General features: G+C 41.2%; 1 protein-coding gene across 1 annotated transcript in view; it reads right to left on the reverse strand.

Moving 5' to 3' along the window:
• The window catches only part of Stt3b (STT3, subunit of the oligosaccharyltransferase complex, homolog B (S. cerevisiae)), a 67,999-nt gene that overhangs the window by 13,016 nt on the left and 37,631 nt on the right, over positions 1–17,352 (reverse strand). The window contains exons 4-8 of the mRNA NM_024222.3: positions 11,825–11,890; positions 10,609–10,708; positions 2,977–3,075; positions 1,951–2,097; positions 648–696 (exon numbers count right to left, since the gene is read on the reverse strand). Of these exons, the coding sequence (NP_077184.2) occupies positions 648–696; positions 1,951–2,097; positions 2,977–3,075; positions 10,609–10,708; positions 11,825–11,890 (461 nt within the window). The remainder of the gene's footprint in view (positions 1–647; positions 697–1,950; positions 2,098–2,976; positions 3,076–10,608; positions 10,709–11,824; positions 11,891–17,352) is intronic.

The following is a 17,352-nucleotide window of genomic DNA, read 5'->3' on the forward strand; positions in this document are numbered from 1 at the left end:
AATGTTTTAGCCATAGACAGTTTATTCTATGTGATTTCACTTGCACAGGAGGCTTTGGTGTCCTATTGGAAGGACACCTGATCAATAAATGGTGGTCGGACTTTACTGGGTCATCTAGAAAGCAACCACACAGACAGTGACATCATCGCAGCACTAGGCCATCATTCTAAAGACAAAAGGTTTCCCTGAAATAGTTGGTCTAATTCAAAACCCAAGTTTTAAAATGAGTTCCTTTTATATAGCACCCTCAAAAAGATGTACCATGCACCCTTAGTGTATTTCAGGTTTTTTAAGCAGAAGCTTAAATTAAGTGATTATACAAAGAGTTCTTCATACCTACTTCATATAAATCTCTAATACAGTACCTTATCGGTATCAAAACTTAAAATGTAAATTTTATATTCATTCCTTTTTTAAAAGTTCCCATCTTTAAATCATACAAATGCTTCTGCTCTGACAAAACAATAAGGAGTTGGCTCTGTAGAACAGGAATATAGAACTTAGGTCTCAAAACAACAGGCATTCACTTCAAACAGCTCGGCCTGGGTATTTAATATTGCTTAAGTAATGACTGAAGTCCTCACAATATAGGAACGCATGGAGAAAGGCTTTTGAATAGGAGGCCAAAGTAGCATATTTCAACTTACCCAGTATCCCATAGTGAATAAAACCTGCCACTCCATGGTGCAATATAACCTTAAAGGAAAAACACAGAGGAAATTATCTGCCTTTTTATTATTTTGTAAATTATGTCTCTGTTTCTCTCTGGGAGTGGGGGTTTTGAGATAAAGCCCGACCCGACCACAGCTTGCCTCAAACATCCAACAACCCTCCTACCTCACCCCCTCAAACGCTGGGAATGCAGCTGTATGCTACCATGCTTAGCTTGGGACTGGAGAGAGAACTCAGTGGTGAAGAGCACTGACTATTCTTCCGGAGGATCTAGGTTTGAATTCCAGCACTCACATGGTAGCTCTCAACTGCCTGTAACTCTAGTTCTAGGGGCTCTGACATCCCATTCTGAGGTCTGTGAGAACTGAGTACATACACATGTGGGCAAAGCATGCACACACACACAAATAAAGAAAATAACATTATTATTGGTGTGTATTGAGTGCATGCCATGATAGTAACTATTATCATTGTTATCATTATTAGTGTCTGTCTGTTTTGCAAGCCATGGAGCATATGTAGAGGTCAGAGGAAGATTCTGAGGTGCTGATTTCCCTCTTCCACCTTGACTTGGGTTTCAGGGAGCCGTCAGGTCTCCAGTTGCACAGCAAGTATCTTTAGCAGCTGAGCCATTGCACCAACCCAATTTGTCCTTTTAGAGGTTTGTCACTATTAATCATGAATAATTTAAAACAACATTCAAATAATATTGGTTTTATTTTATAGATGCCAATGTATTTTCAAACACCTAGGTCCCTGACTCCAGTCACACCTCCATTCATCCAGTGCTGGGCCTGTCCATCAGCTGGGCATATGGAGTACCCCAGGGAAACTGGACTGCTGTTCAAGACTTGTGAGCTCACGGTTAGGGAGTCATTTAGATCCAAAGCATGGGGAATGATGTGGCCAACAGTCTCCAAGGAGGGGGAAGAAAGTGCACACAGAGGGTGAGCAACTATAGCTTATCACAGATGCTGAGTTTCCAATAGTTCTGGCTCTTTAACCAGCAAGAGAAGGATGTTTGTGGATTTACAGGAGCCTGAAAAGCAGTAATATTAAAATAAACTAGTTTTTTCTAAAGTCAGGAATGGCAGCTCATGCCTTTTTAAAATTGCAGTTTGTAATGTGTTAATGGAGTTTAGAACTTTTGATAATCATTTGACATTATACAATATTTGATATTAGGATATACGGAGTGTGTGAGAAGAACCTGTGAACAACTATTCGTGAACAGTAATCTAGAGCCACAACTTCCATCTTACAGGTGATGGCACCTACCTGTGTATGTCAGATAGATGACACTAAGGAACACAGCGCCTGCAGCTAGTGAGACACCCAAAAAGAAAAGGGTCTGGAACTCCTGTTTTGTCAACCGGTCTCTCAGATACTGCAAAAAAGCGTAAGCTTGCAGCAGCGCAAAGACACCTGGTTAAAGAGAAGGCGCACGTGAATACCATCACAGCATTTCCCTAATGCCATTTCAATACTTTCACTTGCAAAGCTGTAGAACCTCTGTATCCCTCACCCCAGGGACTAGTTATCTCACCTACCAATATTCCCTGTGCCAACTGACAGCTAACCCACATTTGATGACCTGAAAAATCCTACTGCACATCTTTTTCCAAAGTGATCAGAATCCTTACACATGCACCAGACAAGAAGAGCAGCCAACTGTGCACACTGACACTACCATGCATCAGCAAAGATTTAAAACATTATACTTCTTCCTGTGCTGGCTGGTGTGCTGGCTTGTGTTTTGTCAGCTTGACAGAAGCTAGAGTTATCTGAGAAGGGGAAGCACAACAGAGAATGAGATCAGATTGGCTGACGGACAAAAGTGTGGGAGTAGCTCCTTGATTAATGACTGATGTGGGAGGGACAAGCTCACTATGGATGGTGGGTGCCAACCTTGGGCTGGGGGTCCTGGGTTGTCTAAAAAAGCGGGCTGAGTAAGCCTTCGGGAGCAAGCCAGTAAGCAGCACCCCACGTGGCCTATGCTTCATGGTCCTGCCTTGAGTTTCTGCCGTGATTTCCCTCAGTGATGGACTGTGAGCAGGATACTCAAGTCACATGAATCCTTTCCTCCTCGAGTAGGTTTTAGTCAGTGTTTCATCACAGCAATAGAAAGCTAAGTACACCATCTATTATTATTAAAACCTCTTACAAATTATGATATAATAAAGAGCCTGAAACCTCATTTTAACGTCAGTATAGAAGGAAAAATGATTAAGGTCACACATACATCTTAAGTGGATAAAACATTTACAATGTCCTTTCATCTCAACTTCAAACTAGTTTCCATACCTGCAGCTGCCATGTGCTCGCTTGTTCTGATTGGCTGAAATCCCACAAAAGGTATCTGCATGGATAATATTAAACCCACAATGTAGAAAGTGCTATATGCTATAAAAACAAAACAGGAAACAAGGGTAATTTACTACTGCCATTAAATACTCAACACATAAATATATTTAAAAATCTTTTTAGAAAAGTTAACAGAACAATAGAATCTTGAAGTGGATTTGATATATGAATGTTAGTTGCATTATAGACCATAAATATTCTATCTATTTTTAAAAGTATTGTTTGTAGACCTCACTCACAATTTCAGAGACTCGTGCTACCTTTCGAGCAAATAAATGGAATCACATTTCTAAAACGTCACCATTAGTAATCATTGATAAGAGCCAAGAAATTCTGCAACTGCACTTGCATTAAGTAACTACCATTGCTGTGTTATTAATCCAAAATATTCATGGCCTCACAAACACCTGCCACCAATCATGTGTGCCCACTAGTCTCAGAAGCTCGGAGTATTTTGTGCCTTCTATGCAGTTTCCTAAGACTTCTCAGGTAGAAGCTGAAGTGTTTAAAAAGGAAAAGAACCTGCCAGTCACGGAAGTCAGTCTAACAGAAAGACTGTTTGCTCTCCATAGTACCCTCCTAGCTCACACCGATCCTAGAGCACACCGCTGCTGTAGCGCAGTGGCAATCTGTGTCAAAGACTGGTTTTCCACTCATGGCTACAGATCAAGATTAGGTCATCTGACAAGAGAGAAAGTATTAGGAGTGACTGAAACTAAAATTTTATCAGAAGAGAAAAGGTTTATCTAAAATAAGCTGATGTGGAAATAGTATTCTATTCATAAAATTTATATACATCATTTTCATAAATGTACTTGATGTTCAGTTTTGGGTAAATAAGTCACTATAAAAAGGGAAGTCTAGGATACCTTCGAAATAGAAGATGCTACTGTGTGTTCTCTGCCTGCTATACTCGTCACAACACAGCACAGAGCATATGCTTCCCTCCTCCTTGCCTTTAGAGTTGTATTTATCTGCTTTTAAAAGAAACTAATTTTTAGAAGGGAAATTGTGAACCATTAGTTCAAATGCTACACTGCTTCCCAAACTGTCTGCTAAGTTATAACTACTGTGTTGGGAAGATAAGCTCATACATACAATAGAAAGGGCCAGAGCTTGTGGGGAGAGTTTTCAAAAACTCAGAACTAATGAAGGCCACAGTTCTGCCAGCCACTCAAAGTGAACTCTGCAGACGCACTGATGCCGCAGTGGTATGCCCCTTTGTGAAATATTCAAATAAAATCCAAGTTATCACAATTTTTAATCTGCTTATGTGGTCAAGGGGCCTTCTAGTAAGTTTCTTTTATTAATTAATCTGTGTTGAAGCCCTGATAAGAGTCAGAAGCAGAATTGGGGGGGGGGGAGCAGAGGGAGGGAGGGAGGGAGGACAAGGTTACCATGTGATCCCCAAATATACAAAATCAAATTCTTCAGTTCCATTAGCACAGAGCGAGAGCTGGGTGGGGTCTGCGGCCTCCTCCCCACATCAGAGCCGCAAACCCACTGTGCTCACTATGCATCTTACAGTGTGGAACTCAGAAACCCACCCCCAGCCAGGAACACAGAGACACTACTAGCAAAGACTGTGAAGAGTGCAGTTTTTCCTCAGTGAGGCCTGCACACACCAAACACTGCAAAATCACCTCAGGCTGGGGCTGCCTCCAAGAAATAAACACGGAACTCAGCAGCACTCACAGGATTTGGGCTGAATATAATAGACAATACAAACTCAATTTAAAAACAATAAACTATTCCCCTTTTTAAAAAGCCAAGGAGAAAATGAGGCAGTAAAACTACCTTACGGGGCTGGTGAAATGGCTCAGTGGGTAAGAGCACCCGACTGCTCTTCTGAAGGTCCAGAGTTCAAATCCCAGTAACCACATGGTGGCTCACAACCATCTGTAATGAGATCTGACTCCCTCTTCTGGTGTGTCTGAAGACAGCTACAGTGTACTTACATATAATAAATAAATAAATCTTAAAAAAACAAAAAACAAACAAACAAAAAAAACTACCTTACAACGAACAAGCATGTGACCACCCCAGAGAAAACACCCCAACTTCATCCACCACACGGCTGCTTCCCACGGACTTCAGACATGAGTTCTTATCATCGGTAAGGAGAAGCAATACCAGGGCTGGGGAGTGGCTCAGCAGTGAGGCGCTTGTCTAGAGTGCCTAAGGCTCTAGGTACTCTTCAGGACACGAAATATCAAAGCAACCAATAACAAGTCTCTATGGGAACAAAGCACTAGAGGCCACGTTAATAGGAAGAGTGTCAAAAATGAATTCAAGGAAAGGGTAAGTTCTTATTGCTTGGCTTATGTCAAACAAAGTAACAGAAACGGACATGACAGCTGGAAAGGCCTGTGCACCAGCCTCCTCCTTTCACCTGAGCCAGTGAAGCCACTCTGCAGGACCCTGCACGGACCCAGAGTTCTGTGTAAAGGAGCTGGACCCACAGTAGCCTGAGCTGATTGATAGCTGTGGATCACTGGATGCTGTCAAGTGTTTACACAGGAGAAATACATATCCGACTCACAGAGCCCTTCAATACACAGGAAACCACTTGTACCAAATCAAGATTGTGACTGCTAGCCAAGCTCCACAGTCACATTTACCTCACGTAAGATACTGTGCTTCCTAAATTTATAAAATAGCACACATAACTCAATATCTAATTTAAATCTCACAAACTTTAAAAAACTTAAAACATAAAAAGTGGAAAATTAGATTCACATGAGTAGAAAGACCTGAAGATGAAGAAGAAACACCTCTATCCACTGTAAAAATAAAGTACTTTTCCCTCCAGATTATATGACAGTACCAAATAGTGTACTTTCAGAAAGACCTTATATCTATGACAATCGGGACATTTTCAAAACAGAGAATCCTGGTAAGAGCAATCCAAGCTGGCCTCTAAGTCCGTCTGAGGAGCAGGGAGAGCACAGCATGTCTGGCTACACCGTGACAGCGGGAGGAGGAGGCTTCTCCAAGCAGAGGCAGGAGCAGCAGCATAAAAGGCACACACCATCCTCACAGGACCTCAGCAGTACACCCGCAGCACCGCTCCTTCCTCAAACTCCACTAGGAGCCATTACCAAACCACAACCCCAGCCAGCCCAACTTTCTACGCAGCCACACTAACCTATTTCTCGACTCTTACACTATTCCATCAAAGAAGTGAGCTCTAAGAAAGAGCACAACCCAACGATACCGTAAATCACTCATTACATCATAAAAGTGCTACCACACTGCCATCCTGTGGAAACACAGTTCCTGGCATTCACTGCTGCAAACTATGCTCCTGGTTAGAAAAATGCCCCCTAAAACAACTGGACTTATTCACATGTACAATTTAGTTTTACTCTGTTTAGAGAGAAATCGATAGAAATCCTAATCTTGTTTTTCCTCAGAATATTGAGTGGCAGTGGCATGGCAGCTAGTGAACCTGTGGCCAATGCCACACTGGGCTCCAGGTCCACTGAAACCGTAGGTTGATAAGAGTGCTGCGCTCACTTCCACACCTCCCTGAGAAGCCATTACAACTCGGCAGCACTCTCTGGGCCATCTTTTATTCTGGAGTGTCAGGGCATGATGTGGAGGTCAGAGGACAACCTAGAGGTCTCCCTTCCTCCTTGAGACAGGTCTTTCTTGGCTGTTGCATACCCTAGTGATTGAATTATGGAGCTACCATGGCTGCTTCAAATGTGTTCCAGTCAGGGCCTCACACAGTGCCTGTCACCTTTTCCTCTGCCCACGTCTCTGGAGTTTTAAGCTACTACTACTCTTCTTTCTGCAAACTTAAGAGAAGGGTCTGTGAACACACAAATCCACCTACATTAACCCACCATAGGGCCCACCAGCCCTTGTAAGTTACTTCATCTCTCGGTCAGTGTCAAATAGGAACAGCTAACAAAATATCCCTCTTCTGTTAGACAAGATACAGAGGAGAAAGACCTTACAATCCAATCAGTTCCACCTGACTGCTATCAAACAATATTAAAGTTTGTAAGAAGGTTGAAAAGTTTACTTAGTAAAGCCACCTTGCTACTTTGTGAGCACTCTGGCTACCGAGAGTTTTGGTAAACGGGTAAAGCCTGGGGAGAGCAGCAAGAGCAACAGGCAGGAAATAGGCTCTTCCGACTAGCAGGACAGCTGGGTGTGCGCACAGGCACAGGTATACACTCTTCTTCCCAGGGACACTGCTCATAGCCACCAGGTAGAGCATGTCACTGACACAGACATTTTACAAGGTCCACATTTGTAAAGGCAGGAAGATATGACTTCCTCAAACTACTCGAGCAAGATTATCACACTTTCCAATGGAAACAGAGTATTGCTGGGCAGTGGTGGTGCATGCCTTTAGTCCCAGCACTCGGGAGGCAGAGGCAGGCGGATTTGTGAGTTTGAGGCCAGCCTGGTCTACAAAGTGAGTTCCAGGACAGCCAGGGCTATACAGAGAAACCCTGTCTCGAAAAACAAAAAAACAAACAGACAAAGGAGCAAAAAAACAAACAGACAAAGAAACAAACAAAGAAACAAACAAAAGAGAAAGAAAGGAAGGAAGGAAGGAAGGAAGGAAGGAAGGAAGGAAGGAAGGAAGGAAGGAAGGAAGGAAGGAAGGAAGGAACCTTCTGCTACTAGCCAGTAGGAGACTAAGGGTGAGAATCTGGAGGATGAGAACCTAGAGGAAATGCACCCAGATTTAAAGCTCTAGTTCTGGGCTGGATCAGCAGTTAAGATCCAGTCAGTTGGCTTGGATCTTCCAGATGACCTGGGTTCAATTCCTAACACCCACATGATGGCTTACAACTGGGGTTCCAGGGGATCGGATGCCCTCTTCTGACCTCAGCAGGCACAAAGGCATGCATGCACGTGGTGCACACATACATGCAGTCAAAACAAAATAGGTATGTGCAATATAAAAATAAGTTTCAAATTCTACTTCTGTCTTACAGAAGCAATTCATCAGTTCTGACAAATGCTAGTGAGACAGCATCAGAACACAGGAGAGTAAGAGCACACAGGAGGGGGCTGGTGAGATGTCTCAGTGGGTAAGAGCACCCGACTGCTCTTCCGAAGGTCCAGAGTTCAAATCCCAGCAACCACATGGTGGCTCACAACCATCCGTAACAAGATCTGACTCCCTCTTCTGGTGTGTCTGAAGACAGCTACAGTGTACTTACATATAATAATAAATAAATCTTTTAAAAAAAAAAAAAAAAGAGCACACAGGAGTGTGAACACATAAGGGAGAACTCAGGAAACCCAACTCCCCTTTCCACCTGAGATGATAGTCTCACTATGTAGCCCTGGCAAGCCTCAGCCCAGAGATCCGCCTGTTTCTGCCTCTAGATTGTTGGGATTAAAGGTAGCCCTTCCTGGCTAATTCTGCTTTTAAAAAATGAGATACTGTGACTCAATCACTCCTGCAACTATGCAGGAACTGTACCTACCTAGTATGTGTCAAAAAGTACAACAGACAAATATTAGCAAACATTAATTTACAAATAAAACAGATTTAAAAGAATTTAAACAAAATTGCAAATTTATTCCACTAAAAATAATTTAGGACTTTCCTATTCGTTTAGGGAAGGTCGCAATTCTTTACCCCAGGCTAGCCTGAAATTCACTGTGATCAAGGTTGACATCAAACTCTGGGTATCCCCTTGCCCCAGCCTCCCAAGTATTAGATTTTAAGTGAGCAGGCTTTTAGACAGACCTAAGCATCTCATGTAGTCTCCTAACTTCTACACAGAAGTGCTCCTGAACAAGTTGACAGGGACGATTCTAAGACTGGGCTCACCTATGACAGCACCAAAGCCATATTCCACTTTTGTTTGTAGGTATGGAAAAAATCTCTGTCTGTATTAATTGAAGAAGGCTTTTGATCAAAGATTCCTGTTGAGTCATAGTAAGAAAGGCCCTGGCTCTACTATTTTTAGTCTTAAGACAGAAAGATGCTGCTAGACCTCCGTTCAGGGAGTGAGTGCTCCTTGCTCCCCTAGAAAGCATTTACTGTAACCAACACAAAGACCTGCAAGCAAGAGAGAGGCCAAGACAAATGCCTTTCAGCACTGCCGTCGGCCCGGTTCATACAGCCTGAAGGTAAAACTCAAAACAGATCATCGTCTCTAAAAGGATCAATCTAGCATGGAAACTACTTTATGCTTTTATAAGTAACCCAATCATGCAAAATAATGTATCTAGTTTATAGGATGCAAGAGCAATCTCCTATCTTGGTAAATCTTTACCTGTCACAAATATAAAATCATACATCTTTTTATTAATTCCAATAGTTTGGATCAAATCCACCAAAACTACGTATGATAGTAATTAAATAATTTAAGCAAATGTAATCAGGAAATTGTGCTACAAATATTAAAGTATTATTCCAAATAGTATATGGTAATAAAAACCCTATTAGACAATCAAAGTAGGAGTGTCAGAATAAGTATTACAAACATGTTACATAAGAAAATTCAAAGCTGTTATGAGAACCCTTGACCACTATCTATGTTGTGTCTGCCCTCTGCCTACCACACAAATTTAGGGTAATTACTGCTATTAATATGAGGTGTTTAATATAAGCTATTTTTAAATTAGCAAAACTTTCTTACACATTTAAGGCTGGCTTTGAACTTGCTACCCTCTTACCTCTTAGAACTGAGACTACAAACATGTACAACCATACTTGGCTTCTAATTAATAAGCTTTACCAAAGTCCTGTTACCTACAGAACAAATCGCCTCACCTCAAATAACCAGTGTAAATTTCAAAAGCAAATAAAAACTGTAGTACAGAAACATTTTTTTTTAATTCTAAAAAGTATTTATTTTATGTGCATTGGTGTTTTGTCTGCATGTATGTTTGTGTGAGAGTGTCAGTTCTTGGAGTTACAGACAGTTGTGAGCTGCCATGTGTGTGCTGGGAATTGAACCTGGGTCCTTCCGCTGGAAGAGCAGTCAGTGCTGTTAACTGCTAAGCTATCTCTCTCCAGCCCCAAGAAATAATTATTTTAAGTCACTCTGTAAAGTTTTAGCTGACGTGTCTCTCACTGAGAGAAACAAATCCTACACCATGTTTAACTTTGACATTTTATATCCAAGCTCTCATTAACGTAAGTGAAATTCTTGTGATAAAACAGTACAGGTTTCACATCTCTGCTCCTCTGCAGTTTCATTAATAACCACATCCCTGTAAGGAATGTTCTACTACATAATGCTTCTACCCACTGACTCCTCCCCCAAGACCTTGGACCAGGCCAGCTCATTGATAAATTCAGGCACAGGTAATGCAGAACCAGTCACACAAATTAACTATTTTTACATGTTACTGCATGTGAACAAACACATGAGGCTTGTTTTGGGGCAATCTCCCTGCCCCCACCCACTGTTTGTTTTTTGTTTTGTTTTTGTTTTTTGTTTGTTTTTTGCTTATTTGTGACAGGGTGTCATGTAATCAACACAAGGCAAGTTAAACATAAAAAATGTACTGCCTTTTCATGGGCAATTACTGAGCAAACAAAGTTGTTTACTAAGAGCGCGGTTTAGAGGCAGAGCCACTTACCTATGTAGACTCTCTTGCTGTACCTCTGCATCAGCAGCAACACAAACACATGGAGAGGGATGAGGTTGATGATGAACACATAACCTCCCCACGCAGAGACCTGTGGGAAAAGAGAGGCTCAGACTCATGGCTCCTACTTCTCACTTCCTAAAACAAGTGTGTCTCATTTGTCATGACAACCTAAATATGAGAAAAAATACAATGCTAGGATTTGGGGGGACTGTTTTACTGATGATCCCATAAAGCTAGTAAGCTTTTCTAAACTCAATGGAGAATAGCTCAAGTTAGATTTGATTTAACAGGAAGACTAAGAACATCACATAACTGAACTAGAAGAAATAGGCTGTCCTGGAAATGAATATAAGCAATAAATTTTTAGACAAAAACAACAAGCGTGTATTCCATCTATTTATGATGATCTATTTACTGAAAGAAGGTTCACTTAGCTTAAGGAGGAGGGATTCTGACTCTGGTCAGTGACTCAGCTAAAGGGGCACTCACATCCCCTGGCCACACTGTGCGACTCTCGACAGTGCTGATTGGCTGAAGCTGTAACACGGATTACAAGACCACACACACACACACACACACACACACACACACACACACACACACACACACACACAGACTACACAGACCACACACGCGCGCACACACATCATTGATTTGTATTAAATGTAATCATATATTTTTAAAACCAGAGTAACCGGGCTGGTGAGATGGCTCAGTAGGTAAGAGCACCCGACTACTCTTCCAAAGGTTTGGAGTTCGGGTCCCAGCAACCACATGGTGGCTCACAACCATCCGTAACAAGATCTGACTCCCTCTTCTGGATTGTCTGAAGACAGCTGCAGTGTACTTACATATAATAAATAAATGAATCTTAAAAACAAAAACAAACAAACAAAAAACCCAGAGTAACCACGGATATTAAGTCTAAATAAATATTCTTAAAAACCAGTGTTTGGGACTGACTTTCATGTTTAAAATAGACAAGGTCTTTCAGAATCAGCTTGTTCTAATTCAGTTAGAAGGTTAAAGATTCATTGGTTATCAAATCAACTGATGAGGACATACATTAGCATACAAAAATATCTTAAAGTAACTTCTAAGAACACACACACACACACACACACACACACACACACACACACACACACACACACACACACACACACACACGGCAGGCAGGCAGGCAGGCAGGCCCAGGTCTTACCATGTAGAAATATGACAAGCAGCAGCACATTGTCCAGAACACAGACCCGGTCTTCACAGACTTTACCTAACAACAACAAACGCAAATGCCATTGTAAAATGGAAAAGGCTGAGTGAGGACTGAGGCTTGGCTACCCCAACTGACTAAAATATACCTTTATAGTGCTCAACAAGATGTATTTTATAACCTAGTCCTTTTGGTTAGTTTTAAGTAAAAAGAACAAATAAAGAAAATTTCCTGTTTTCATTTTCTGCCATGAAATGGTTAATGTCAATAAACTGGAGCCTTAAATAAATGTGTTCAGTAAATCTACATTTTCATATAGTTAATCTGCTAGGCTTATATGTTTTTTCATCTGAATTCAGGATCATATATATGATTTAAGTTTCCATTTTGAAAAACTTACAATAAGAAAGTTTTATTATCATAATCAACATTTTAAAATGTATATTGTTGAATTGTCTTCCAGAGGGCCTAATACATAAGTAAATCCTCAGTAACCTATATTAGAAAGGCTACATACAAATAAATCAAAGTCCAACCAATCTTGTCTTAAGGTAGCAATTTCCAAATGAGTTTGTGACCTAAAAAAGCAAATTATTAGCATCTTCAAAATAAGTGACACAGACCCAGACACACAGCAAATGGTTGCCTTTAAAATGAATATCCAAGAAAAGATAAGAACTGTTCCTATCACAAAGAAGTCTATATTCAAAAGTTTTCTGTCTTTGTGCTAAAAGAGGCATGTTCAACAAACCTAAGTAAATTTCCAGAAAGTCTTTTTAAAAACAGGTTTTTTAATAATACAGTGTAGTTAACTCCAGGTGATATCTAGACTTTGGTACAAAATATGAAAACGAATACAACGAAAAGAAGCAAGGAGGGGGAGGGAGAGGAGAGAAAGCCTTCCTAGTTCATTGCTCTCAATGAGAACAGGGGGACAGTTATTAAAATGATGGCTATTGAAAAGCCAGCCTGAGATAATCTATTTGAGGGGTGATTGAGGGGAAATGTCATTACAAACCCTGTAGCGCTAAAAAGACTAAAGTAACAGATACAAATGCCCTGCCAGGAAGAGCAGCGGACACCAGGGAGACGAGACGGGGTGTCACACAGAGGATCCTTTCCCAAAAGCCAAAAAGTGCCTGGAGAATAAAACGGGCAAGAAAGCAGAGGACAGCCCAGGATGGCCCTGTAAGGCAATGGGAGCAGCATAACAGTGTACAGTATACATAACCAGTGGGACAGACAGATGGACAGACGGTCACCATGAACTTGACAAACTCCAAACACATGACGCCATCTACCACTCTGCCACCTAAAGTTACATGAATAGTTAAGACAGGCAGACTTGCCAGGGACCAATGACACAACTCTGGATGATAATGCCCTGAGAACAGTCTGAGATAAGTGTATTACACACACACACACACACACACACACACACACACACACACACACACAGAGGCTTGGAAAACTATCAGAAGAATCAGTTGAAACTTTGAAGGTACTCATCACACCCCAGACTAATCAACTCTGTGCTAATACTTGAACATAAACTCCACCCAAATCCTTGGCTGACATATATTTATGCAGACAGTGATCTTTAAGAAGCTAAATTGAATTAGAAAGGTTAGAAATAAAAATAACAGTAGATACACTGCTCTAAAACACCACAGAGTTGCCAGCTTTAGTTCTGGTTTAACAATCCAGCATAGCTCAGAAAAATGAAACAAAATCCAAAGTTTTAGCACTCCCTGTAATGCTATTTCACCAGGAGTCTAAGGATGGAGCCATGTTCGGGGAGAAAGAAAGCAGTCAGCAGAAACTTGATTAGGATGGACTAAGGTGCTGGATTTAGAGGACACAGACTCCAGTCAGCTATATCACAAACTACCTTAATCCCAGCACTTGGGAAGCAGAGGCTCTAGATCTCTGTGAGTTCAAGGCCACCTGGGGCTAAAGAGTGAGATCCAGGACAGCCAGAGCTACAGAGAGAAACGCTTTGGCTTTTGTTTTGTTACAATAGGGAGCTTCAATAATGAAGTGAAATATGTACATTTTTGTACTCATGAAATAAAAAACTAGAAGCAACTAGAATTTGAGAGTACAAGCATAAATGAGCAATAAAAAAACATTCCAAAGAACACACAGAAAACTCCAGAAAGCAAAGAGACTTTGAAGAGATGGGGTAGGGCACCCATTTTAAATCACAACTGTTCAAAGTTTATGTTGGACAATCTACAGAGCCATGAACCCCAATAAGCCAACAAATATAACAAATAAAAGAAAACCAAATTAGACAACAGTCAAAGGACTGAAAAATACACACACACACACACACACAAAAAAGAAAGAAAGAAAAGGAAGGAAGGAAGGGGGAGAGGGAGAGAGAGAGAGAGAGAGAGAGAGAGAGAGAGAGAGATACAGACAGACAGACAGAGGGGAGAGGGAGAGAAAGAGAGGGAGGGAGAGACAGGGGGGAGAAGGAGAGAGAGAGAGAGGGAGGGAGAGACAGAGGGGGGAGGGGGGAGAGGGGGAAGGGAGAGAGAGAGAGAGAGAGATAGATATTGAGATTCTGAAGAAGAGGAGTAAGGAAAATAACCATAGGGGAAAATGCTTATTAACTGATCTCTGATAAAAAAACCAAAGGAGTAGCCCTAAGAAACTATCATGAAGACAGGCCGCTCGGTGTGGTATATAGGCCTGTAATTCCAGCACTCCAACCTCAGCCTTACAGCAAATTTAAGGCCAGCCTGAGCTACCTGAGACCCATCATAGCAGAACAAAAGCAATCAACTATAAATATGTATGTGTGTATATGCATATGTGTATACATGCATACAATATAATTATTATCTGGACTTTTTTAGGAGAGTGATACATACACATATATGATGATAATGGAATAAGAGAAAAACAATGGAGCCACACTGCTAAAATGTACTACAATTATCTTAACAGCTTGAGGCAGACTGTACTCAAGATGCACAGGAACCACTATACACAGGAAAGATTTTTAAAAAAAACTGAACAACTAAGATTTAAAAATATACATTAGAGATAGAAAGATGCTATATTACAAATATAAATAGAATCACAGAATAAATGGTGCTAAGTGTGAGTTCACCAAACAAAAGGCAGACTTGGTTAGGACAGATGAGCAAAGTACAACTTTAGTCTTTAGAGATGAAGCGTTTGAATTTAATTAAAGCTTCTCCAGAGTCCAGTAATCTTTTTCCGAATGAGAAGAAATCAATGTAATTGGGGGAGGGAATTAGCCCAGAAGCTAGATAGATAAACCTTAGCCAGGCTAATCAACTAGAAAGGGAGGATACAAAATATTAAAAGCAGAAATGAGACATCATTACAGACTACACAGGAATTAACTTGTGCCAACAAAGCACACAATTGATATGAAATACAAATGGTTCAAAGTGGACACACATTACTAATTACTCATGAAGAGAAAAATCAGATCAGAACAATAACATTAGAAAATGGATTCAGCTTGGGATCGGAGAGAAGCCCCAGCAGTTAAGAGCACTGACGTCTCTTCCAGCCAGAGGTCCTGAGTTCAAGTCCCAGCAACCACATGGTGGCTCACAGCCATCTGTAATGGGATCTGATGCCCTCTTCTGGTGTGTGTCTGAAGACAGCAACAGTGTATAAAACATGCATAAAAACTAAACAAAACAAAAAAAACCCAAACTGATTCAACAATTAAAAATCTTTCAAGGTCCACTGGTGAATTCCATGTTACATAAGAGACAATGGAAATTTCATGGAAACTTTTTCAGAGCATCCAAGAAGAAAACACTCCCTACATCATTTGTGAAGCCTCCTGCAAACCTGATATCAAAATCAGACAAAAACAATACAAGAAAACTACGATCCAGTCTTTCCCACCAATGTAGATATAAAACTCCTAACAAAATACACATAATATAAACACAGCAGTATGCACTTCTAGCAAATATTTATCTCATGAAACAAAACTATTGTAACATCTGAAGCAAAAAAAGGAAAACAAACAAACAAACAAAAACCCCCTAGCCCAGTGAGCTCTTGCTGGGGTAATTCTGAACCTTGAGGAACATTTGGCAATGTCTAGAGACACATTTGGTTGTCATAACAGGAAGACCTAGAGTATATAAAGGTAGATAATTTATCAAATATAATACATGACACAGCAAAATTAATTCAACCAAAATATTAATGATGCAGAGGATAAAAAACATGACTGTAGCAAAGGTCAAAACAATGTGATCAACCTTAAACAGGGACAGAAAACAGAGTCTAACCATGAACTGCTAAGCTGAACACCAAGGAAAGATTTCTTAAACTATAATGAAGCCCAGTGGCCCTCAGCTACAATCATCGCATGGGCGGGTGCTTCTCTGTGCTTCCACTTAAGTCAGAGCACGTGGAAGCTTGCTTCTGATGTTCAACACTGAACTTAGATTCTAGGCAGTACAAACAGGAAGGAAGAGTAAATATACACACTGGAGAGCAAAAGGCACAACAGCCACTTTGACCTGGGGAGAAGGCAGATAAAATGACCTTGGTATGTTTAAAATCTTAGGAAATCTTTAGCAAACAAAGGAAAGTAATGTATAAGTTGATTACAAGAGACATGACCAATACCTAAGAATGTCCATTACATGGAACGTGTGTCCTATGACAGCTATGCGCCAACAAGGGAAGCTCATCCCTCCACGGCCTCTGCATCAGCTCCTGCTCCCTGACCTGCTTGAGTTCCAGTCCTGACTTCCTTTGGTGATGAACAGCAGCATGGAAGTGTAAGCTGAATAAACCCTTTCCTCTCCAACTTGCTTCTTGGTCATGATGTTTTGCCCAGGAATAGAAACCCTGACTAAGGCAAATTGGTACCAGCAGAGTGGGGTATTCCTGTGACAACCTGACCATGTTTTGGGGAGGACCGAGGAAGGACTTTGGAACTTTGGGCCAGAAGATCGATTCGGTGTTAAGAGCTCTGTCAGATGTTGTGTAGGAGCTTGGAAGATAATGTTGACAACAGTGCAGAAAATGAAGGTCTGGTTTGTGAAATTTCAGGGGGAAAATTAAAGACTCTTTTCATGGCCATTGCTGTTTTGATTTTGAAGATTCTGTAGTTCTGGTTCGTTGGGGCTGAAGAATCAGCTGTGATTAACAAGATACCAGAACTACTAAAGCAAAAACTTGGCATTACTGGGACTATTGATGCTGGTTAGCTGGAGCTAAGAAATTAGCGGTGATTAAGAAGAGACCAGCATCATTGAGGTGACATCTTCTGGGAAGTGTTTTCTGAAAGCACAGAGGCTGTGTTCCAGAGATAGCCAAGGTTGTACTCCTGCTGCAGCGGGACTTGGTAATATGTAAGGGTCACCCAGGTGGTACTGGTTTTGAAGGCATGAAGGGGTCACGCAGAGCAGCTGAGGCTCGGCACTGTGAGAGGCCATGGAAGGCCATTGGTGAAAGTGCAGCCTCAGTTGCAGTTGAAGGCCCAGGACTGAAGGGGTCATGCA

The sequence above is a fragment of the Mus musculus genome, chromosome 9, assembly GCF_000001635.26.
Source record: "Mus musculus strain C57BL/6J chromosome 9, GRCm38.p6 C57BL/6J".
In the NCBI taxonomy this organism is placed as follows: Eukaryota; Metazoa; Chordata; class Mammalia; order Rodentia; family Muridae; genus Mus; species Mus musculus.